The following is a 24402-nucleotide window of genomic DNA, read 5'->3' on the forward strand; positions in this document are numbered from 1 at the left end:
TGAAGGTCTTAATTGATGATGATGCCTATTAAACGCCAAACAGTGTGTTGCGCATGCGCCGTCAAATAGGTCTGCTTGGTATTCCAAAATAAACTCACACTTTTGATTTTTAAACTTCCGATAAAAGGATGCCGTCAGCCTAATGCGGGCACTGAGCAAAACATAGAAATGTGGACAAACTTTGCACGGGGGGCGGCGTTCCAGACAAGACAATATTAGAATAATCGCTTGGCAACCCGGCCGTAAAAGGAGCGCGGATGTCGTAAAGAGTAAAGAGGCTGGTGTTGAAAAGAGTCGAAACAGAACCCATTGTGGTGTTGGAGAGGAGTGAGCGGCTCCCCGAGAGTGTGAGAAAAGAGGCAATTCTGTGACCACAAAGGGACTCGTAACAGGCGGACAGATATGGACGTTAATGTACAACGCAGTCGCTTTTGTCCTTTGTGAGGAGGACCGCGTCGTCAAGTCGGAAAGATCCGGTATATGAAGAGTTAAGACTCGACATCCCAACTGTTTATTCCAGCAGCTAGCAGGCTAGCTGGCTAGATATCCCTAAGAGCTAGAAATGGGAAGCCCGGCAGAGTCTGCTTGATAGTCGAGCTTTTGAAGAAGCAGATTTCGCTTCAGATATCGTCGGCAGTGATTTAAAGCGTCCGTCTGTAGCTTTATAAGTAGCAGCAACTTTGAAGAATGATATGAACTGAGCGCTAACCGTTTCACTACTACGGACCCGGGGAGAGGAAAAGTCACACAGGTTTGTTTTACACTTATTCTGCATGCAGTGTTAAACAGACTCAATTTAAAACAAACCGCATTTATTTGGCTAATTTTAAACCTTTGTTTGGACAAATCACTGAGGCAAAACTCAAGTGAGGTTTTCTTTAATGTTAAAACAGTGATTGACACTAAAAGTTGTATCTCGGAAAAAAGACAGAATGATAAGATAAAATCAGATAGAAATGTTTTTACAAACAAAGTCTCTTATGAGACATCTACATCCGCTGCAGCGTGGCAGGAAGCCCATCATTACCACTGTAAGTGCTGAGAAGTGTCATTCTTGTTTAGTTTAGTTTGTGGCTCTTTAATTAGAAGTCTCATTCGGTCAGATCTATTTCACAGGATTCTGTTCATGGTAATGTAATCTCTACAGGTTTCCTGTTGGCCAACTTGCTTTTGAATTAATTTGCCTTCCTTGTTAGTGTTAACACACAACAGGTTGACCCATTTTCCCCCCTCACACAGCAAGACACAGGCTTTGAAAAATATAAGCATAATTTAGAATAATAGCTCATTTGACTCGACCATGAGAGTTCTGCAGCATAACAATGATTTGCAAACTTCATGCCCTTGATTTCTTCAAGGGAAAAATAGATTACCGCAAATGTTTGGTCCTGACAAAAGCTCATATTAAGTCCTAAGGAATTTCTCTGTGGAGTCTAATGAATAGAAGGGCTGCTTAGAATTAATTCCTCCCATAACAGGAGACTAATTGTGAAGTTTTTTTTTTGTGCAAGGTTAGTCGACAAGGGATCTATAAAAAAAAATAAAAAAAATAGCCCGACACACTTAAGGCATTCTGCTGGTGGTTGATTTGAATGTTTGAGAATGCTCAGCAAGGGAGCGTCTTGTAATTGTAGCCTAAAAGCTCCCGTAGGAGCAGTATGTTTTCCTTTTTGACCTCCAAATCATTCCCCGATTAAAGCAACAGATGCAAATGCCCTGGAAATAAATAATTGATGTCTTGTCAGGTGATCAGTTTGATTTTTTCCCCCTCTCTAAACATTGTTGTAAGTGCATCCTGTTTTGACAGTTGGACATGTCATGCCTGTTTTGCGGTAGCGTTGACAAAGAGATGCTGCTTTGGGAAAATGTGCAGCTGTTTAACTTAAACAAAACAAACACGTTTTCAGTTGAAGGATCCAGACCGAGTCTTTGCTGCATCATGCATGATATTCTCATTATAAACCCTCCACTTCTTTAGGTTTACATCACAAATGAATGTTTTAATATTCATTGTAAGGATGCTGCTAATTGGTACTTTTGTTCTGAGGACTCAATTTTCCATTAAGCGTGAAAATGTTACTGTCATTTGTATCCATCCATCACTGTCTACGAGTTTGCTGTACTGTGGCTGAATGTTTTTGTGATCAAACATTATTGACTCCCTCAGTCGATAACCTTGGCAACAGTAGTTCCTCTTTCCAGCTTGAACCACACATTGCAACGCAAAGGGGGGTTGTCGGGGCAGGGGAGGGCTTTTTCCGTGCTTTGAGTAGGGTTTCGTGGTAATGCCGGCGGTCTCACGGGTAGACACATTCATGTGTGCATTTGTGTGTGTGTCTATACAGGAATAGAGAGCCTCTACTCCGTATTCAAGTGATCTATTTTCAGTCATTTCAATCACAAGAGCAATAACTCAAGGTTTCTCTCATCTTGCTCTCCATTAGTTATAAAATGGCTATATCTTTTTTTTCTCCCTCTGTTTTACAAACTCCTCCGATGTATTGCGGTCCTTTTCACCACTTCTCTTTTGCATTTTCCAGTGGAATTAATCAAGCATGTTCTTGTGTGGCTTGACTTCATTATATCATAATGAAGTTTAGCCTCAGGTGCAGTGAAGGAAATGGGTTAGCCTGAGAGTAGCCTTGCCCTTGCTCACCATTATCTTAAACCAGAAAAGATTATTTGCCAAAGAAAGTTCCTTTTTTTTTTTTAACACCCACTTATCGGAGTCATTCTGTCAAAATCTAAGTTTAGAAATATGAGGGTATTGCAATGTCATCCTCGACTGTCTCAACCTTTGTCATTCCGTTTTAAGCCAACATGGGGCCTATTGCTTCATCTTGTGCCTTTTCTGTCCCAGTAATGAGCCATTTTGCGGCTCTTAACATCTGCCAAACTTGGAACATTTTGAATGCGAGACTCATCTCCCATGCATGAGGAGTCAGGCATCCTTTGATTTGCCCTCTTTTCTTTGCCTCTCTTTCGAAGCGCTCACCGCTTTACTTTGTAGACTGAGTACACTGAAAAAACTTTCTTACCCCACTTTTGGCAGTGGCCGTGTATGATGAGGGATAAATTGGTGCTTCTTTTAAACAGGTTTTTCCTCTTGGTATTGTTCATCCCTCTTCCTCAAAAAAAAGGGGAGGTACAAAGAAGGTGGTGGGGTGGCTAATGTGAAACACAAGTTTTTCTGTGGGCACAATGAGGTTTGTCCAAAAGAAAACAGTGCTTTAAATTTCACTGCCCTGCTAATCCGGAGGGTAACATCTGTGTTATAGTTCAAAGCATTTGGCTTTAATTTAGAGTGAACTTTGCCCTTGTCAAGAACCTGACAAGGCAACCTTGCCATAGAGCCCTACACTGCCTGCCTTTCTCTCAAACAGCTGTCGTCCATGCGGTCGCGCACATCCAAAGACAGTTAGGGGGGTTAAGTAAATAGTTTTTAGGTATAAGAATTGCAAAAAGTAGTAGTAGCATAATTACCAGGGAAAATGTCCCTGTCATAAATTGCTACATCATCCTTCCAATAAAGCTGAATGTTTTCATCTCATTCACAATAATACAATGTGTGTAGCAGCAGCAGCAGTAGGCTATAAACCCCCAGTACTGTTTCAGTTGGTATACTCCCACTTGTTTCATACTAAACAAACAGTATTGTACCATGCATTAGCCATAGGTGGATATGTTTGTATTTCATTGACAATATTTTAACCTGTTAGCTGTGTTTAACAGAGTGCAATGTGTAAATTAGCTTTCAGTTTTTGTACAGTTTTTGAAATGATGCAGCTGACGCTGAGTGTGTAATTGTGGTCCAACACCGTTCTCTGGCAACGAAGAAGCAGCTATGTATCCTCCCAGTGTTAGCCGCCAGCTTGTGCATCTCATTACACTGTGCTGTCCTGGTCTTGTTCAGGTCTTGTTCTAGCTTGCCCTGACGCTCTTATTCTTTCTCCCAGGGATGAGGAGGTGAATGTCTTCTTGGCCTTTCTGAGGTTATGCTTCCTCCTCTTTGAGCCCTTTGCAAATCTCATATCTGCTCCCAAGATCTTGCAGTCAAGTCTGTGCTGTGTCTGCCTGTGTCTGATGCTAAATGGCACTTGAGTTGAGATCTCATAACAATAGGATATTCAGTTTTTCCCTCAAGCAACCGGGTTTTCTCTTGCTCCCTGTAGTCGGAGGCACACATCCTTCCGACTCCTTTTGAAGTTGTTGTTTTAGGAGGGGGATTTGTCACACACATGTGCTTGCCTTATTTTTCCATCTCCAAATCTATCTTCTCTTCCCAATTTAATCTGAATATATTGAAGAATTTGAATGGACTTCCCAGAAACTATTACATTATCGTGTTGACCTTCTTCTTGCTCATTTCAAATTGGCCGAGGTTTAATTATCACTCTGGAAACATTCTGTGGACAGCTATTTCATTTCGTTGTCCTAATAAATAACAGTTTCAGACTAAATGTATAAAAGGATAAAATCCCTGCAGTTTTTTAAATCTCTCATGTTAGTGTGGGCATCGAGTAGTACATTTAGAAGGTGTAATATTGTTGATGATGAAATAATTATATGCAGATTTCAGGATTTAAGAAAATAAAATATAAACATTATTAATAGATTTCCTCTGTTTGAAAGATTTAAAGTAACTCAGCCATTCATATTATGTTGGTTTTATTTATGGTCACATTGCTTGGGTTTTGTGGCGAGAGCAGAAACCCATCGTATTACAGTTTCCCTAAAATATGTAGTGCAGCTGTCTGTAGTTCCCATTTTGGATATGGTCTAAATTTACATTAGTCATGTTGGCCTGATCTGCTCCAGGTATTTTCAAACAGAGGTGTGAGGTAGGAACCAGTGTATTCAGGTCTTATCTGACACTCCACAGCTGCGCATCTTTCACAACCGCTGTTCTCTTGGCTGCCTTTAGCCCTCGTGTCTTTCCAGATCTCAGCCACTTCGATCTGGAAGCGAAATGCAAGGAACCCATTGACACGCACACTAATTACACTAGTGTGCCTGCTCGTTAGCCATGCCCTCTCAAGTCAGCTGTCCTAATAGGCATGTCCTAATGAGCTGTAATTGAGGATGGCTAATTTGCATGGCCCAAGTCATTGTCTTTCTTAAAGGGACTTATAAGACTCATCGCTAAAAAGCTGATTGGGGGGTCTATCATGGCTTCATTATAGGCAGGCTATGGGGGGGCTTGTTAGACTGTTCTTGTGCTATGATCCCAGATTTTTGTCCTGTTCTTCCATGAACAGTTCTTACCATTCTCTTCTCAGCAGACATCAGTATGCTTAGTGAAGGTATTCACAGTTTCTAGTTTCCCTCTCCATCACAAACGTTTTTTTTTTTTAGTGACACCAGCCATTTTCAAAGAAACAACTTCAAAGCATGATTAAAATGAAGCAGGGCAGCTCTGATCAAAGGTTAAATTTGGCACAGCGTGACTCTCTTTACAATGCAAACTGAGATTCCTCCATTTGAAGCAAGGGTAAAAAACAAAATCAAGATTTTAGTGTGTCTGGTAAGTATGAAGACAGCGAGTTATTTTGTTGTGCATTGGAGGAAAAGTGATACTTGGTGTAGTTACGGAAGAAAAGCCTCCAACGAATCCTCCTTAAAGAGCACCACATTTTATTTATACTCGGAGAGGATGTTGTACATTTTCTCTTAATTTGATCACTGACACTTTATTTTCCCCTTTCTCCATACTTTTATTTATTTTTCTTAGGGGGGGTTGTACACAAGAAATTATTTCCCAAAGAGAAAGAACTCAAACAGGCACAGGCAGGTTTATTGCATTGGCTGTGGGCCATCTCATTTCTGTTCAAAAAGTAATGAAATCTCTCAAATGACTCAAGCAATTCAAATTTGTGAGGCCATTTCATACGCCAGAGAAGGAGCTTTTTGTTTTATAAGAGGAATCAGATGTTAAGACTTAAAGTGTAAAGAATAATAATTAGTTATAGGGCCAAATGTTTTATTATGAAATGTGGATGTTTTTTTGTTTTTTTCTGATGTAGTGAGTTTATATCTTTCTTTCTCTGTTTGATTTCAGGGGCTGCTGGCTCGAGTTTGCACAGAGGAAGAGAGAACATGACGGACTGGCCACTGCCAGAGACCGGCACAGGGCAGCTGTGCCAATCTCGCCCCTGTCTGCCACTTTAGAAGCTACCCCTTTAGTACCATGACGGAGAGGCATTGAGGTTAGCTCCCTGACGATCATCTCAATACCTCTCCTCCTCCCTACCCCTCAACAACCCCCCCACCCCAGCCCCATTCCCATCATGCTGCGCTTCCTGCCTCTCAAACTTGGCCGCCTCTACCGCTGTCTGAAGCTCCTGTTGGTGGTGGGGCTGTTTGTCATTTTGCTGATGAACACCCACAACCTGTTCGCTTCCTTCCAGAAGAATGAGCTCACTGACAGACGATTCATCAACCTCAACAAGTGTCCCGCCTGCTTTGGCACCAGTTGGTGCCGCAAGTTCATGAATGGCCAGGTGTCCTTCGAGACCTGGGGTCGTCTACGATTTCTAGACGTTTTCAATGTCAAGAATGTTTACTTTGCACAGTATGGAGAGCCCAGGGAGGGCACCCGCCGCGTGGTGCTCAAACGGCTTGGCTCCAACCAAGAGCTGGCTGAGATAGACCAGAAAATTTGCAAGAGGGCCACAGGCAGACCACGCTGTGACCTCATCCAGGCAATGTATAAGACTGAATTTTCCCGAATCAACGGGGACGTTCGCCTGCTCACTCCAGAGGTGGTGGAAGGCTGGTCGGACCTGGTGCACTGCCCCTCTCAGAGGCTGCTGGACAGGGTGGTCCGAAGGTATGCTGAGACCAAGGACTCGGGCAGCTTCCTGCTGAAGAACCTGAAGGACACAGAAAGAATGCAGCTGCTCATGACCTTGGCATTCAACCCAGAGCCACTGGTTCTACAGGTACTGTGTCTGTTCAGTTTGTTGTGTTTACAGAGTTTATAGCCACCTGTTTATGTGACACTATCTAAAGGTACAGATATTTTTTTACTGTATTGTCATTGAGGAAAATAATGTATGTGGATAGATAACTGTCCATCAGCTAATCTGTGGCAGCAGGTGCTCTCACAGCAGTTGATAAGGCATGGTTCCTGGATTACAGTTGGAGGATCAGAGCGTCAGTACAAAGCAAGGCAGGGTGTTGGCCTACAAAGCCCCCAGTAAATTACAGGGTGGGAATCCTCCTTTTCCTTCCTCTTCTATAGATCTTAGACAAGCCATTACATCCTCCCTAAACTCCAGGCTGTATCAAGACTGCATGTCCTATCTGGAGCACATTTATTCCTCTGCCTAGAATAGAGAGGGGTTTAAGAGCTGTGGCCTCCAAAAAAAAGAGAGATCTTGGCTGGCGGCAATAATGCATATTTAACACTATGTAGGGCAGTTTTGAATTATTCAGGAATGCATCCGTAAATGGTCCAAGTTGTTTTTAATTTTAATATATGTCTATGTCCAATGGGTTCTCATTTGTGGGTGACTGGAGTGGAGGCATATCTGGTAGGCTGCCTGGTGTTATCAGGACTGGTATTCTTGATTAATTACTGATCTTGCAAAATATTTATTTGGAAGAATGATAAAGAGGATGCAGCAGTTGTAATAATAACAACAATAACAACTCTTTAAATCGTGCCAATATCATAACGCTGCTTCTTAGGCTAATTGTCTATTTTTGACCTGTATTTGTTCTGCCATCCTGCATGTCAAAGCATCCATATTCTACCATAAGTGCAGCCTACCCCCTTTTGCCTCTCTGATTTACGGGCTGGCCAATCAATTTCAATTTCAATCTGGCATTGACCGCATCTCGTGAGGGGACAGAACAACAATGGTCTCAGCCCATGTAGACATTCAATAACTTGTGCTGACCTCCACCCCCCACCTCACATAGGACCGGACACCTCCGGGCATTTCAAAGGACAAAAGGCAAGATCAGCCTTTTAGTCTGGTCAATCTATAAAATCCGATTAGCCTTGTGTGGTCGCTTTTCACCCTCCCCCTGTCCCTCACTTCTTCCTTTCTCTTTTTGCTCTACATCTATTTTTCCTGTTCTGTGTCACCCTTCCCTACTTCTCTGCCCTGCTTATGTACGCTCCACAGATAATTCCATCAGTGTTTTTAATGCTATTACGCCCTAGTTCAGAGTCTCAGTGAATTCCCACTCCATCCTTATCTTGCACAAAGCTCCAGACATCACACAACCAACACATCATGCACACACATTGTCCACAGCTCTCTGTGCTTCCCACTCTGTGTAGCCTTGGCATGTTTACACCAAGTCATGAATTGTTGATCTCATCCTGAACTTGTGACCCGTGGGCAAAAAGAAAGCACTGGAAGGGACTGTGGTTGCATCAGGTGCTTGGCGTGAATTGTATGGATGGAAATCTCACAAAGAACAGTGCCTGACATCTCACAGATTCACAGATCCTGAGCGCGTTAACTGTTTGTCAGCATCACTGAACTCAAAAGATGAGAAAATTTGCTGAGAGACTAAGAGACCCTATGCACAAGGTTGGGCAGCAGTAGACCATAAAGAATTAATGACGTCTATAGAGATTGAACAGGAGACGTGCTGTACTACAACACCTTGGTTTTTTAGCCAGAGGTTAGTGCTGCTGTGTGTGGAGAGCTTTTAACAAAAGATAGAGGAATGTGGGCTGAGTTTTATGGCCCGTTATTTAATGTAACCTGAGCCTTATTCCGACTATTTATCACTCTGCCTTGTTGTCAGGTCAAGAAGGATGTTTCATTTTGCATGGTTGTACTTAAACACCTCTCCAGTAAGTTGGAACAGGCCACAAATCACTCATTGTATAATTTAAGCTTGCTATATTTAGAGTAAATTATTTCCTCCTGCCATTGGTCGAGAGTGTTATGGTTTCTGTGTTTTTTTTTTTTTTCCCATTTCTTTCTCTCTCCTGATCTCTCTTCTGGCTTCATACAGTTGAATAATGCGAATAACATTTCTGCTGTCTGCTCAGCGAGCTGCACTCTCTCTTAGAAGGGCTTCTGTTACCAGTCTTTTGAAGCCACAGGCAGTAAATCGGCCCTGATTCAGTATGAGAAACCAGACCTTCTTTGTCAGTGGGAAACAATCTGCTGTGTTGTTTCGGGTCTGGCCAACAATGCGTTTTCTGTGCACTGTGCAGTACACAAGTGTGTACTCGTACACACACACCACCCCCACTTCTCTGTCACGTGGAAGACAATTTGGCTTTAGGGAATAAATATTTTTGGAAGACAAAATGACGACAGCCAAACAAGAAAATCCATGTGCAATGAGAAGCACCTTATCCAGCTTCATCTGTTTTTCTCTCGTTTTCTTTTACCAATGCTGTTAAGGATTCTGTGATAAATCTGCTTGTGTCAGAAGGGGTTGTTTCTTTGCCAACCAGAGGAATTACATGACGGTGTTTTAATTTTACCTCTTATTCAACAATAACTTGGTTTGCATGAGAAGTGAGTAATTTATTCTTCTAATTTCCGTAGCTAGAATCTTATTTGCTTTCCTTGGCTTCTTTCCTCCAGCAAGATGACTCACTGATTCATCACTTGATGGTTGTGTTTGATGGAGTACATCTGGCCCAACCTTAAATTAGTTTGATTTAGCCTAGTCCTCTCTTCCAAATCATTAAACTTGGTGAGTTAGCCAGAAGCATGTGACTGCACTTGCACCCTTTTTGGTCCTCAGCCCTGTCTTGCTCAGTGAAGCTGAGAATAGGATGTGACAGCCCTGTGGGGTTAACTCAGTCAGCGGTACTCTCATCTTCCTCTAAACTAAAATCTCTGCACTCCCAGACACCCCTCTACCTCTTTCCATCACTGTCTCTCTCCACCTTTTCCACAATTCTACCTCCCTACCATCCAACACCCGGGCCTCACCTGACCAGGAGAGACTCTCGTCAGAAAGCATGAGCCTCTCACGTAACACTGTCTGTTTTTCCCAGAACACAGACACACTGACACTGATACTAAATCAAAGAAGAGAGAGATAAGATGGATGACCTTATCTTCTATTCCTAAGATTTTTGACAGCAATATTTACAAAAGTACTACTTTCATGGGACCTGCTAAACTTGGATTTTTTTCCCCCTTTTGCAAAATCAATTTTAATGCATTAGATCATATGAGTCGAGCTGCTTACACTATGCCCGTAATCTTTTAACACAAAATGTATGACCATGAATTTGGTGTTAAAACATCTTTTAACAGGCAAATTATTCTTCCATACTATCTGTGAAGAGTATGGACATTTACAGTTATAAATATATAAAAACTGCCTGTGCTTTGGCCAGTGACAGAATTTGATCATTTATCTCTACAGTGCAGGAATAAAATCTGTTTTTTCTGGGTTATGCCTCTTTTCAAAGAGGATCAAAAATTGGTTTTGTTTTTAGATTTATTTATTTATTTTCATTTAATCACACACTGCATGCTATCCCAGCTTAAGAGGGAGCCTTCTGTCTCAAAGGCCAGCTCAGTGGCTGAGGTCCACCAGTAAATGGTATTTAAGTTGCTAGTCTGTGATTAGTACCTTTGTTTTTGGGTCTTGGGGGATTGTGACGCTCTTAGCACATAAGAGAGGAGGTTGTGTACGCTGCTTAACCCTGCTTCAAGTGCTCCCAAACCCCCTTTCATTATTCTTATAGGCCTTTGTGTACAGACTGAATCCTGTTAGGATAAGACAGGGAGTTATCTGGGCCCGACTCCCCTCTTTTGGCTGCCCTCACTGGATGGAGGCCCTGGTGGAAAGGGGAGAAGAGAGGGAGGAGAGAAGCGGAGTGTGTGTTGTACAAGCCAGAGCATGGTGGTGTCCTACACACGCCCCCACCCCCCATCATTTGAATGAGCCAGACCGCTTGTGTTACCATAATCCTTTCTCTCTTTCTCCCTCTCTCCAAACACACACACGCACACATGTATATATACACACACACACCCACACGCACACACGCCTGACAGCTGTGTTTGGTTAGGTAAATGCCTGTGGCTAGCCCCCTCCTTCATCACCCACCACCTCCTTTTATAGATTTGCCCCCCCCCCCAGCTTCCTACTGTTACACCCCACCCCACCTCTTACACCCATCTCCTGAAGACACAGTTCTGCAAAGCTAGAACGTCATTCACAGCTCTACCTGGGCCTCTTAAGATGGCCGGTATGGATTGGTAACGAGCAGCTTTGTCCCCAGGAAAGAACAGAGCCTAATGTCAGAGCAAGAATATGTTTTTTTGCTTGTCAGCCTGCCTGCAGTAATAAAACTGCCCATTGCATTAAAGCATCATGCACCAGGTTCTTGTTAGGGATGTATTGTAGCATCTCTACAATTTTAGTATTTTCACTCTTTTCTAGCGCTTAGGTGATTTTATTTAGTCAAGCCTCTCTAGCTGTTTAGGGAACTGGTTGTAGGCTGGCAACTCTTATTATGTTTGAATTCTTTTTTAGCATGTGTAATTGCTCCTTGTAGGGGGGAATTGTGCATGCTTTGTTTTGCAGAGAGGACAGAGTGCAAGGTCAGTGACAGCCACCCCCTTGCTCACTATGCCCCCCCCTTCTGCCCCTGAGATAATTGGCCTGCTCTGAAATGTACTACCCCTTAATGTAGGCCTCAAACCCGCAGACTTCAAGTCTGAGGCCAAGTTTCACTTCAGTTCCTCCACAGCTGTGTGGGAGGCATTGCCACCTAGACTGAGTCAACACCTCTGCCTATGACTTAATACATTCCTCATCTTCCAGCAGAAGGGATTTATGAGGTGGCTGTGTGTGCCATGGCTCAGGTTCAGGTCGGCAAAGGGGTGCAGCTATCAGCTTGCGACGGAGTGTGTACGAGCAACCCCAGGCTGCACTGTCCTGGCTCTCATTCCTCATCCTGCTCTCATTCGCTCTATACAAAGCTGAGGCCGGCAGAACTAAAAGACCCAGGTAACCCATTTCTATCAATGCTCGGCAGAGCTTGCTGTGTCATATGCATGTTCCTTTCCTCTGTGACCTTTTGGTTCGGATCTCTTGAGTTGAGATTTGTTTTTTTTTTTACCTCTTGTCTCTTACACATGCACACAAACACTCACTAAGAATTCCTTTCAGTGTTCATTCAACACATTTTCTACTTCCCAAGGCAGCAGCCAGTAATACACACCATCACTTTGCAGTCTTTGAACAACATGCCTGGATAAAGAAAGCACCAATTCTAAATTCAGACGCACACTTTACAGTCCATGTCCCACACTACTGATCATTTTCTTTTACCGAGAGGCACTCGTACACTCTTTGGCTCGGTATTTGGACTAGGCCGTTTCTGGCTTCATGTCTGGAACAGACAGCATCATTGCCCTGTATTGCTGGATTTGGGGGAGGAACAAAGAGAGAGGGGGAAATAGCCGGGTTAGCAGAAGAAGCAGCAGGAGACGAGCGAGATGGAGAAGAAAGCGGTAACGCCATGTGTGCCAGGATGAGGAGTTAACCCTGGCTCCCCTGTGGGGTCTGAGCTCTTGCTGTGGACTAACCGACTGGATTTTAAACTTAAATGGCCAGCAAAATGCCAGACGGGGCTCACCACACATCCTCCAGACACACAAGGTCAACAGGGGAGATGCACAGAAAAGCAGCATGGTTTTTCAAGTCCAGCTTGGCAGCACCAGCAGTCTTCCAGCCTTGCAAAGCAGATGTGACTCCGTCTTAACGCTAAGCCCTTTTTATAAACAGTGCTGAATAATGTTCATTTTGCAGCATCAGGGTGGAAAAGTGGTGTTTTTTTCCCCCACTTGCTGTTTGACAGAATCCATCTGTCTGCCACGCTTCCTCAAATTTACTGTTTGATCCCAGGGCTCATGACGAGTCCTGTCCCAGCTTGTTTGCTATGCATCAAGGGTTTTGTTGAGGACAGAAAATGTAGAGAATTTACACCACGCCCTGCTCAGGGCTTTAACAAGCGGCACACATGAAGCGTTTGTGTGCCAAACGTCTAATTTCCTTTTTGCTGTAAGTAGACTTGGTTGCAGGATGAAGGCAACTGGTTCCTTTTAAACCTTTATAAGCGCAGCTCTATATCCGCCATATTTGTGTGTATGTGTGGCTTGATGGACCAGTATTCTTTGCAAGCCAGCCAAGGCAATATCTTGGGAGCCACTCGTGTTTACTCGGGCCCTGAATAGAGGTTGTTATCAGCCCTGGTCACGTTGCATGTTCTCTTTCACATGCACTTGGATACAGTTTCGCATAGACACACACACTCACATGCACACACAAACAAGGAGCCTCTTTCGAACCTTTACACACACACACACACCCACCCATGCCCTCCCCAGAGTGGCCCAGTAGAAGGGCATGCCTTTGTCAGCAGATGTCAGGACGCAGGTGTGTGTTCCTGTGCCTCTCGCTCCATTCGTTTCATCCTCTTCTCCAGAGGCTGCCCATTTGTCTGTGGCCCTGTTTCATTTCAGCCCACTCCAATCTCCCCCCCAAGAGGACGCCAGTGTGTCTGTTGTATCATAGCGAGGGGAGGGGAGAGCACAAACACCCTTCCCCACCACTCGATGCTACTGTAGTGCACCAGCACAACCTTAAAGATTAGATTAGTCAGACTTGGGCCTAGGAGTTTCAGTGAGATCGTCTATAATGAGACGATTCTGTTTTGGCCTGTTTTCCAAGCTCGCACTCATTGTCTCCTGGGCCAGGCTCATTATATCTGTAACACTGCGAAATATTTTAGCAGAAAATTTTGTACAAGGGGAAAAAAACACAGCATTGGCACCATGTCTTATAGGTTTTTGCTAAGCAGGAGATGAAAGGATTTTTATCCACTGACAGGAACATGAAGTGATAAGACTTTTAAAGCAGTAAAAGTTGCTGGAATGTGTCATTGGCAGTTTTGCACTGTCAGCATTTTTCAATACCATAGCATCATTGGGAGATGACTGAAAAAATCACTACCTGTGCAGACACACACACACACACACACATACACTGAGTACCTCCCAGGTCTGCTTAGAGATAGTGCAGTGGATGTACAGTAATATTAGACCGGGCTTTCCAATTTATCCCCCTCCCTCAACGCCTCATTGGGGACGTTAATGACTTCTGCAGAGTAACCGTTTAAAGAGCGCTAAGGGAGAATGATTGGTGGGACACGAAGAGTATTTATCAACCTCTGCAATAGGCAAGTTTGAATCCAAAGCTCAGGTTCCCACTTCAGACAGTCCTGCCTGTACGCTGCTCAGTAGCGCTCACCTTTTCAGACTTACTGCATATAAAACTTAAATATAGGAGGCTCATAAAAATGGCACTGAGGTATGAGTTGTTAAGACCCTAGTAATTGATGCCATGCAATGAGCCTGTCAGTGTAGTGATTGAGCGACGTCTATGTTAAGAAGCACGGACGAGGGCCAGACAGACATGAAGGCGTTCTCATAACAGCCGTTGACAGTGTCTGAAAGTAGCCTTAGGGCATTCATCCTTCTCCTCCCTCCCATCAGCCATCCCCCCATCTGCCGTCGCTCTACTTTTGCTCCTATTCAGGGCTGCAACCTGACAACAAAGAGAGAGAGATGTGTTTAGCAGGCAGATCTTTGCTGGTGTATTCCTCCTGTCTACTGGAGCGGAGCAGTGAAAGACACTGTTTGTCTTTTTTGTTTGCTGTCTCCATCGTATTCTCTCTCCTCTCTCACTCTCCATCATTCCCCACCATCGCCACCACCCCTTTGCCCAATCTATCCATCCATCTATCCATGTGCCCTGCTGGGGCGAGAGTGGGAAGCTGGTGTTTTACAAAGCAGGTTTAGCCATAATATTGGACAGGCTAAGTTTTGTCAACAAGACGAAGAGCCGCTTAAATGTGCAGCAACATAAAGCGATCTGAGGTTTGAATTGGGTCAACGGGAGGCGGGCCTAATAAGGATGTACCGCAAACTGATCCAGCTTCCACATAATCATTCTATACTAACTTGAGAAATTAGAAAGCCAGTTTAGATATTTAGCCTTAAAAAATCTGTAATCCTAAAATCTCCTATTTTGGGATGCCCACTGGCCCAAAGTCTGGGATTGTCTCCCTTCCAGCCTGTGTTTAGGAACACTGTCAGCCTACCGTTCTTTGTTTCTGAGCATTTGCTGACATTTTTTTCCTTCATCGTTTTCCTCTTTCTGTCAAGTTTGCTCTATCAAGAAATGCAGAGGAGGAGTATTAAGGCTAGAGTTTTGGGGGCAGTGTGGATGAGTCATTGCCAAGTTACAGACAGACAGACTAGGCTGTAGGAAGCAAGTGAGTATTACTTTGTGGACAGACTTTTGTCTGGTCCGCAATTGATTGGGTACCTCAGGGAAATAGGCTCAACCAACATGCAGGCAACTTATCATTGTCCTCCCCTCTTGCTGGTGGATCTTTCTTAAAACTGATGGGAACAAGAGTTACGCCTAAGGTAAAGATTAACGCCACTAAAGCAGAATGTGATAGACTAAAAGTTTTAGACTGTATAGATTTGTTCTCCTGTGAGTCATTGCTGCATAAAGATTTTTTTCATCTTTTAGATTACACAAGGTTGTTCCGGTCAAAGGCTGCTTGTACGACATTCTTAAAATGGCATTCACTTTGTTGCTTCTTTCACGGCACAGTGCAAGCAGTTCTTGAGATAAAACGTTTCAACAATATGGAGACTTGTGAACCTGCAAAGTCACCAGTTCACTGAGCAGTGTGTTCTTCGTCACATGCACCACCTTGGTGCTACAGTCTCCATGTGGCAGAGGTCCAGATGTTGTGTTGAGATGCAGCAGCTGCATGGCCTGCGGTGGGGTTAAAATGTATGTCTTTAAATAATTTGTATTTCATTAAAGTTTAAAAGAAATACGGGCAGCCATGCATATTTAAGCTCCACCCTTCAACGGAAATTGAAAGCTGGTAAAGTATTGAATTACCGTAAGTGTAAAGTGAGACGCAACAGTCATAGTAGTTCACACCTTACCTGCAGTGTCATGCCGTGTTGTCTGCCATATCTCTGATACGATTGGGTTTCAGAGAGGGAGGGCTGTCGTTGCTGCTGTGAAACATGAGCGCTCCTGATTCTCTGTCTGTGTCTGCGCTACGGCTGCCTGCCAAAAGCGGCAGCCTAGGAGAGATTTGTTACACAGGAATTGTGGGCTATCATTAAGCTAGCATATGGCCAGGTGTTTATTATAAAAGATGGGGGCCTATGGCAAAGGGGTTTATTGTAAAAGATGGGAGCTTATTACTTGCAGCAAAACCCATGTGTCTGCAAAGAAAAAAAAACGTTTTTTGTTCTATTAGTTTTTATTAATTTGTCCATTGTGACAGGCAGTGACAATGAACTAGTCCTAGAGAGAAGAAATAGGAGTGGGAAAATTGTGAGACAGCAGAGCTCACGGAGAGAGATGGAGGCAATAATGAGACATACAGAATCCAGTCCCTTAGCAGCCTGGAGCATTTGCAGCCGCTTCATACCTAGCTCATTTAACTTTCATGTAAGTTGGCCTGCATTTGTGTGTGCTTGCCTATACTGATGTTATCGCTTGACATTCAGTGATTGCAAATTATGCTGCGTGTGCTTGTGTGACCTCCCAGTAAAGGTGAATAAATCTGATAGTACAATTACAGTATTGTGCAGCAGCAGTGGTGCCTTTTCCTCCTAGTGGTATTACCTTGTTATTATTAATCAGTTCAAACCTGTAATACACAGTGATTTTAACCCAGTTAGCCAACAGCACGCAGCAGTTTAAATCACACCGCTTGCTGCATCACAACACATAAGGCTTTCCTGCTAACTGCTGCTACCACAAATCACCTCCTATCAGTTCTCTGGAACCACTGAGTATAGCAGCGTACATCAGCTCATAGCTGTAGGGCTTTAACACATACTGGCTCTTTGCTTTTATTAAATTTAATCCGTTATACCCAGCGCTGGCTCCGTTTCACGTGATCCTTTGGCAGATTTTCAACTATTGTGCTTAGAATTGTGTATCAAAAGTTACCTAAGGCTGCACACAGCCGCTTTGTGTTGGATGTTTTTTTTTTCCCCTGCTCCTCTCTGTATTGAGAAACTGATTTCTGTGCAGGTTTGACAAATATTTTCTGACATTGTGAAGGTTCCCACAATTCATGTGTTAGCCTTTGCTTTTTCAAAGTCAATGGGGTATTTCTGCTTTTCTTTTAGCCAACTCCAGATTACACAGTCTGGCTTCTTTTATCTGTTTTTTTTTTTCCTAATCGACCATTTCCTTTCTCATCTTTTTCTCCCTCACAGAGCTTTCCGTCAGACGAAGGGTGGCCATTCGCCAAGTACCTGGGAGCATGTGGGCGCATGGTAGCTGTCAACTACGTGGGTGAGGAGCTGTGGAGCTTCTACAATGCACCGTGGGAGAAGAGGGTAGACTTGGCGCGCCAGCTGATGGACATTGCGGAGCAGCTCACCAACAATGACTTTGATTTTGCCCTCTACCTGCTCGATGTCAGCTTTGATAACTTCGCAGTTGGCCCACGTGATGGAAAGGTCATCGTTGTAGACGCTGAGAACGTTCTTGTGGCAGACAAACGGCTGATCAAGCAGAGTGAGTAACATTTTTCATCAGACATATATGGTGTGTATGTATGTCCATATGTCTGTGAGTAATGCCTAATAGACCTCAATCCCCTCAATGTTGCTATGGCCGTCTCTCATTGCTCATGAACATGTATGTGTCGCACCTCTAAAAGCATTACCACCTCATTTTAACAGTGTCTGCATTAACAATTACAGCAATTTCTTGCTCAAATTATGGACCTGTCATTAGTGCAACTGTGAACCTGTAAAAATTGCCCTTGCTTTGAATTCATAACTACCAGCCCGGTATTTATTCAGCCTTTCTCTCCTAACTGTTCATTATAGAACTTCCTGAACTGACCGCAGTTTAGATTTTCTAGAAAACACTGCAGTTGATGTCGGAACTGTAACTGCAAACAGTAGCTCATGATGCAGCGATGAAGGTTTGAGGAAGGGCCTCAAGGGATACATGGCTGTGGGCAAATTTGCACATGCTCGAAGCGTCCTCTCTTCTAAGAATAAATTCCACCAGAACCCCTTCTTCCTCAAACATGCACGTCCCCATCAAAGCAAAGATCGTTCGGATAACGAGCCATCTCCGCTGCCCTAGTTTTTTGCCTCTCAGAATAAACTTCATAACAAGGACAGAGAGAGCAATACATCACACACTCAGTGTGGCAGCTTCCAGCCCTTCGGTCCTTTCCAGGGGCTACTTCAGTGAGAGTGACGACCACCTAGTCAGACTCTCACATTTGTCCCTTCCTGCAGAAAATCCTATTAAAGTGATAAACTGTTGTGTCGCTAGGTGTTGAGATTCCAACGTTGTGCCTTGTGATAGATATGAACTATTGTCTGTGGGTGTGAATGCACTTTTACATTTCTTATCTTTGGATATAGTTACGCTTCATCAGATTACAAAATCTGTCTCAGAAAACTGCAAATTGATGCACAACATCCAACATTTTGTGGTAGATTTCCCTTTGAATTTGTGCCTTATTTTCTCTGGAGTTATGCTGATGTGTGTATTAAAATTTAAAAGTGTTTATATTTACCTTATTGCCAGAAGCTTTAATTTTCCGCCCTGTCACAGAAGCCCCTTGCAAGTCCAGAAGCACAATCCAGGTTGAGACTCTCTTTGTCTGGCCAACACATTTAGAGCTTGACAACTCAAGCTGCTTACCCTGGCCATTCAGAGTTTAAGCCTCAAGTTTATTTGCTTCCTGCATGGTTGTGTGCCTGGATCTGTTTGCGTGCCAAGTGTCGGTGGGCAGCAGGAAGAAGAGGGATGATGGCTGGTAATGAGTATTACGGGGTCACGGCCATGTGTTGGACAGCAGTAGGAAACGGGCGAGGTAACTTCCCAAGGCTCCACAAACGGAGAATCCAATCTGTGCAATTAGAGCCTGAGATTGAAAGTGAGCTAAAGTGTGTGATACGAATCTCATCAGTGGAAACTGAGGCCAATTGATTTGCAAATCAAACACGCAGAAAGCCATGCTCTGTTCCACCTTCTCGTTAGGGGCTTCCATATTGATGCAATGGGTTTTCGGTGAGATAAAACGCATGTCATGTTCGGGATGGGACGTGCGCTGTATTTGCACAGTCCAGTGGTGCGAAAGAAGCCATTCCCCATCATTGAGTTTATAGCATTTGAGGATGGTTTCACCCCCACTGGTTTTTTGGAAACACATGCTGGATAATGTAACACACTCTTCACTCACTCTCATTCGTCTCTCCCCTTGACGCGATGGTTTACACACACACACACACACACACGCAGCACTTGAAATACACAAGCAGTCATTCTCTCACATTCAATAATGCACTCTAACACAGGCATGCATTGTTAAAACTGGCTCGTACTCTTGAATGCCACTAGTAAGGCCACGCTAACAAGCATTTCAGGCCCAGTGTCCCTTCTCGGTGTAGCCTTGTGAAGACAGAGAAGTGAGGAGAATGTATACAAGTCTGACCTGAGCTCCTTAACATGGAAGGTACCAGACATGCAGGAGACAAGTGATGCTGGGCAGCCTACCTCGTCCGCAGCTCCCCACTCATTTGAATTGGAAATTATTTCGTTTGCTTTGGAAATGTTCTGGCTTTGTTACACGTGGAACAGAAGGGATTGAGGTGCAAGCAAATAGACTTCATACTACTTTCTCACCCGTAGCAGAGTCTCAAAGTACTTTTTTTGCTGTGCTCATCTTCGTCCTTGAGTGTGAATCTTTACTTCGCTTCTTGTACTTTTTAGGTGTGTCTGTCTGACTTGTGTGTGTGTGTGTGTGTGTGTTCATCAATGTGAGTGGAAAAGAACAGGACACTCTCCTGATGCCATCTGTCAATCAGTGCTGAGGTGTGATGCATGGACAGCTCTAAAACATTAATTGCTTTCACCTCACCTTGCTGCTTTTGCACGTACATCTTTATTTATATAAGTGTGTGTGTGGGGCATGCTCACGCAGGCAGATCCATCTTCATCACCCGCGCTGATTGAGGTTGATGTGCCCCTCCTCTTTGGGGGGGCCACAGGGGCCCCTTGCTAACAGGGCAGCATTGGATGTTTGATTGAGTTGTTCTGATGAGCCGGAGGAGAAGTGCATTACAACGCTGATACACTGATTATGTGTTTACATCCTCTGGGTCTGCCCTCCACCCCCCCACCCCCGCCAACAATGTTATTGATCTGCTTTTTAATGCACAAACCAATAGCCCTCTCATCATTCCAGGTTATTTACTTGGCTCCACTCTTTCCCAGCACAATCCTCCAAAGAGGGGGGAAAAAAGCAACATGAAATGAACTGGAGAAAGTTTTATTTGCTCAATAAATCTGGAAAGTGCTTCATTTCTGTCAAATGAAACTGTAGATGAGTTGTTTGGCTGTGTGTGCTGTGAAAAAGTATTTCCTGCTGATGCCCATAGGATGTCAAAAATGGCGCCTTGGTCTTGTCAGATTGTGGTGAGGTTGAGTGCTTGGGTAATAATTTGCACAAACTGTTAGAGAGTAGACGCAGTGAACGGCTGCAGTCACATAAGTGTCAAATTTCTGAGTATTGTTTTCTGTATTTAAAAAAACATTGGCCAAAATAGAATGATCTCTTACTACATAATTAATATATTCATTTTCATGTTTCTATTTTCTTAGACAAGCCAGAAAACTACGACGTGTGGTATGAAAGCCGCTTCGAAGAGTGCGACAGGGAGGGCTGCCTTTCTTTTTCCAAGGACTCCCTTTGTTCCAGGGTCACTGTGGACCACAACTACTACGCCGTGTGTCAGAACCTGCTGTCACGGTACGCTACATGGCGGGGCACCACTGGAGGGCTCCTCCACGACCTGCCCACCCACATAGCCAAAGATGGACAGCTCGAGGCTCTGTTGGACGAGTGCACCAAACCCAAAAAGCGTTACGGCCGCTTCCAGGCAGCCAAAGAACTGCGCGAATACCTCACACAGCTAGCTGCCGCTTCCTCCTCTGCCACGGCCAGGTAATGAATGGAGTCTGCGTTCGCCAGACGCACAGAGAGATTGGATTCTGAACTCTTTATCTCCAGACTCTTGAGATCCTGGTTCTTGTACATGATGTCATTTCATTCCCCTCTGTGCACTGGAGCAGGAAGGTGTTAGGTCTTGCATCAGGAAGTGTAAGAATCAAACTTCAAAGCAGATATGTTAAAGCTCTAGCTTTTACCTGACTTTGCTCCTGTGTGAAAGAGGAGTGTGGCACTACAAATTCTGTTTAGAGCCAGGATAGAGAGGGGATAGAGGCAACTTCTCCCCTTCAGGGTGGGCTGCCATCTGTGGGAGGTGGGAGATCAGGAGAGGGCTCTGGTAAATGTCTCCTTCACTGGACCCAGGCTAACGCAAACCAGAGCGTCCCCGCCACAACTGCAGCAACATCACACACAGCCCTGAATACATCCATCCTCTTGTTCTCTGCATCAGAACTGTTGTGTTTTAGAACATTGAATCTTAACACCTGCTTTTATTTTTACCCTCACAAGGTTTTTGTGTGTGTGTGTTTAGGGCTGAAATTAAGTCAATTGTTGCGTTAAGGTTTTTTTTGCTGTGCCATAGCTTTTTTCCCCTCTCTGGAGCATTGCTGCGGGGGAAGGTGGAGGTAGCATGAATCTCCTGCTGATAGGAAGCAGGGAAGGCCAGGCTGCAGCAGGTAGAGAGAGCAAGCTTTCATGCAACAGAAAAAGAAAACCCTTGATGGATATATAAGTATAATTTCCTGCTACTCCAATCAATCACTCGATGTCTAGGTTCCAGGATTGTGGCAATCATCACTTTCTTTTTTTCTTTCTTTTTTGGTGAATGTTTCTTTTTCTTTATTTTTTTTTTCTTTCAATAGGAACCAGAGAAAGTGAGACTAAGCTGCACATAGGAAAAGGAAGGCCATAATTGGACATGGGTGGTCCCTGGATGCAGATGTGCCTATACCAAAGAGGCTATTTGTAATATTAAGAACTCCAAGCAGTACAGAGGCAGCAGATTCCTCTCCAGTTGTTCCCCCAGTGGAGCCAACCTAAAGTTCTATACGGTGTATACAGTCTTATACGAGCTGGCAGGGCTGCTGAGAGTTTCCTTCTCCTAGGTATTAAAACCAAGAGATATCTAAGATGAAGGTTCACATAACACCTTTTGCTTTCTAAGCCTCCCTAAGAATCAAATGTTTTCTTTTCTACAAGGTTAAAAAAAGCTCAGACTAAAAAGGCTGAAATGAGCATAGTGTAAATGATTCCTCTTGTATTGACTTTTCCCGCTGGCGTAGAGTGTACAGTAAGCTCCATCAAGTCAACCATATAAAAAAAATAAAAAAAAGGGAATGAAGATATCATAAATTGCCTTTCTTGCACCAGAACCGGTTTTTGACCTTTAATTCTTCAGCCCAAAATATTTTTCTTGAATATTTAAACGCTCCGAGGTTGATTTTACACTCAGTGGACCAACAAATTAAAGGAAAATATGAGCTCATTTGATAATGGATTATGAGAGATGCTACTCTCATAACCTGGAAAATAAAAAAACAGACCTCTGGCTCCATGTGTTCTGTTTGTTTTTGATGTTGTGATTCAAATGCCTGGTGTAGCAAAGTCAATAGGAAGGCCGCTAAAAAAAGTAAATATGAGCCGCTCCATCTATGGCCTACTGTGAGACCCAGAGAGCTGATGTGCCAGTTAGGAAAAGCAATAACGATAAGTTGGGCTGATGGATTTCTCCTCCCCCCCTTTTTCTTTGTTTAGATGTACTTCATCAGTCTGAGGGACGGTCAACATGGAGGGAGTTGTTCATGCGTAACTAACTGTCCACTTTTGTACTGTACTTGTTCTTTTGAGTATTCTATCAGCATTGTCTGATTTTTCCTGTGCCTTTCATTCAAAAGTTGTATTTACAACTTTTAGTGGGTTTAAATATTCAAATAAAAGAAGAAATATATATATATATAGATATATATACACTTACACACTGCGTGGACTCTTCTTCTTGATTCTGTCTTAATCTTCTTTTCATTATTTCTCTTATAGGCTACAGGCAATTTGGCTCCGGTTCATATTGCCTTTAAAATTTGATTCACTGTGGCACAGCTGGATGTCAGTGTTTGCCAATTTCTATTTTCCCCCACCATCCTCCCCCTCCTCCCTCCCCCTCGGTTTTGATCTTTCATATCTTCATCTTTTCTCTAATTTGGATACCCGCCTGAGTTCTCTTTGTTCTGCTCTTCACTCATCTAGTCCTTAGTCTAGCGAGTCCTTCTCTTTTTATCCATATCTGGGGAGATCATTTTATAAAATAGTTTACCATGACTATGTGGATTTTTTTCCTCATAAGTAAAACAAAACAAAGCACTAGCTTTACTTTTACAAACACAGTTGTATACTCACACGTGCTTCCATCAGTAGTGTCTTACTCATTGTGGAGTGTGTTTGTTAATTCATGAATGGTCCCATGTCACCGTGTCGATCTTAAAGAGACAGTTCACCCTGTGCAGTGCGATGTTTTGACTGATTTTATTTTGAATTCTGGAGATATTGTCCATAGAGGCCGCTGCCTTTCTTTGTGTGGTGCTCACAGCACCCAAACAAAACAATTGAGAAACTCAACAGCAGTGCATCTTTCCATAAATCATGAATCTGTTACTCAAGAAAATCTGTGGCCATAATCAGCGCTGCAGTCAACAGGGAAACATAAATATTTCATTCTGTGGTGAACTGTCCCTTTAAGTTTCTCAATGCTCATAGCATAAAAAGCCTGTGGTGGAACAAAGTGGCGCTCAAGCCAGAACCAAAATTAGAAGCTTCATGACTGGCACTCTTCCTCAACAACACCCCCCCTCACCTCCCAGCCCCCTTCATGGTCATTTCTGCTCCTCGTCCCTTCTCCTCTGTAATTGTGCTCCTCTCTTTGACACACCCGCTGGTTTGCGTGGAGAGTTGATGTCACACTCATTGTGGTTGAAGAGCTGTGCGGTAGCTACACTTAGCCCAGCTGATGAATGGCTGCAGGGTTGGCCGGCCATAAGAAAACACCACAGAAAATGAATGGGAGCACCGACTGGCGTCCTGAAAAGTTAAACTAAAACACGAGGCCGGTTTAGGGCGACAGCATTTTAGACATACAGAGGAGTGAGGTGCAAGTGAAAGAAACAAGATGGAGCAGAAATCACCTCACTGTGTGGCATATACTTTGTTTTGCACCCGGCATTTCACACAGGCAGGTAAATACCAGTGAGTGTGCTGTCTGTCATGTGACTACATTTGCCATTATCACCCAGCTCTTTAGCAAATTCAAAGCATTTTGAAATCCACCCCTGACTTCCCTCTTATCAGCGCCGGAGTGGAGG

At 43.7% G+C, this 24402-nt stretch overlaps 1 protein-coding gene across 1 annotated transcript; it reads left to right on the forward strand.

Annotated features, from left to right (window-relative positions):
• The first annotated feature begins 282 nt into the window (after positions 1-282).
• dipk2ab (divergent protein kinase domain 2Ab) lies at positions 283-23023 on the forward strand. The gene is made up of 4 exons (XM_028433433.1): positions 283-751; positions 6059-6941; positions 17283-17586; positions 20701-23023. Exons 2-4 carry the CDS (start codon positions 6288-6290, stop codon positions 21045-21047), a joined length of 1305 nt encoding a protein of 434 aa, XP_028289234.1. The 5' UTR covers positions 283-751; positions 6059-6287; the 3' UTR covers positions 21048-23023.
• The last annotated feature ends 1379 nt before the right edge of the window (positions 23024-24402 follow it).

Source organism: Parambassis ranga, chromosome 20, assembly GCF_900634625.1.
Source record: "Parambassis ranga chromosome 20, fParRan2.1, whole genome shotgun sequence".
Taxonomy (NCBI): domain Eukaryota; kingdom Metazoa; phylum Chordata; class Actinopteri; family Ambassidae; genus Parambassis; species Parambassis ranga.

Coding starts and splice junctions, on each gene's coding strand:
- dipk2ab (XM_028433433.1), top strand. CDS start 6,288: ATGCTGCGCTTCCTGCCTCTCAAACTTGGCCGCCTCTACCGCTGTCTG. Junction 6,942..17,282: donor CAGAGCCACTGGTTCTACAG/GTACTGTGTCTG, acceptor TCTCCCTCACAG/AGCTTTCCGTCAGACGAAGG. Junction 17,587..20,700: donor CAAACGGCTGATCAAGCAGA/GTGAGTAACATT, acceptor CTATTTTCTTAG/ACAAGCCAGAAAACTACGAC.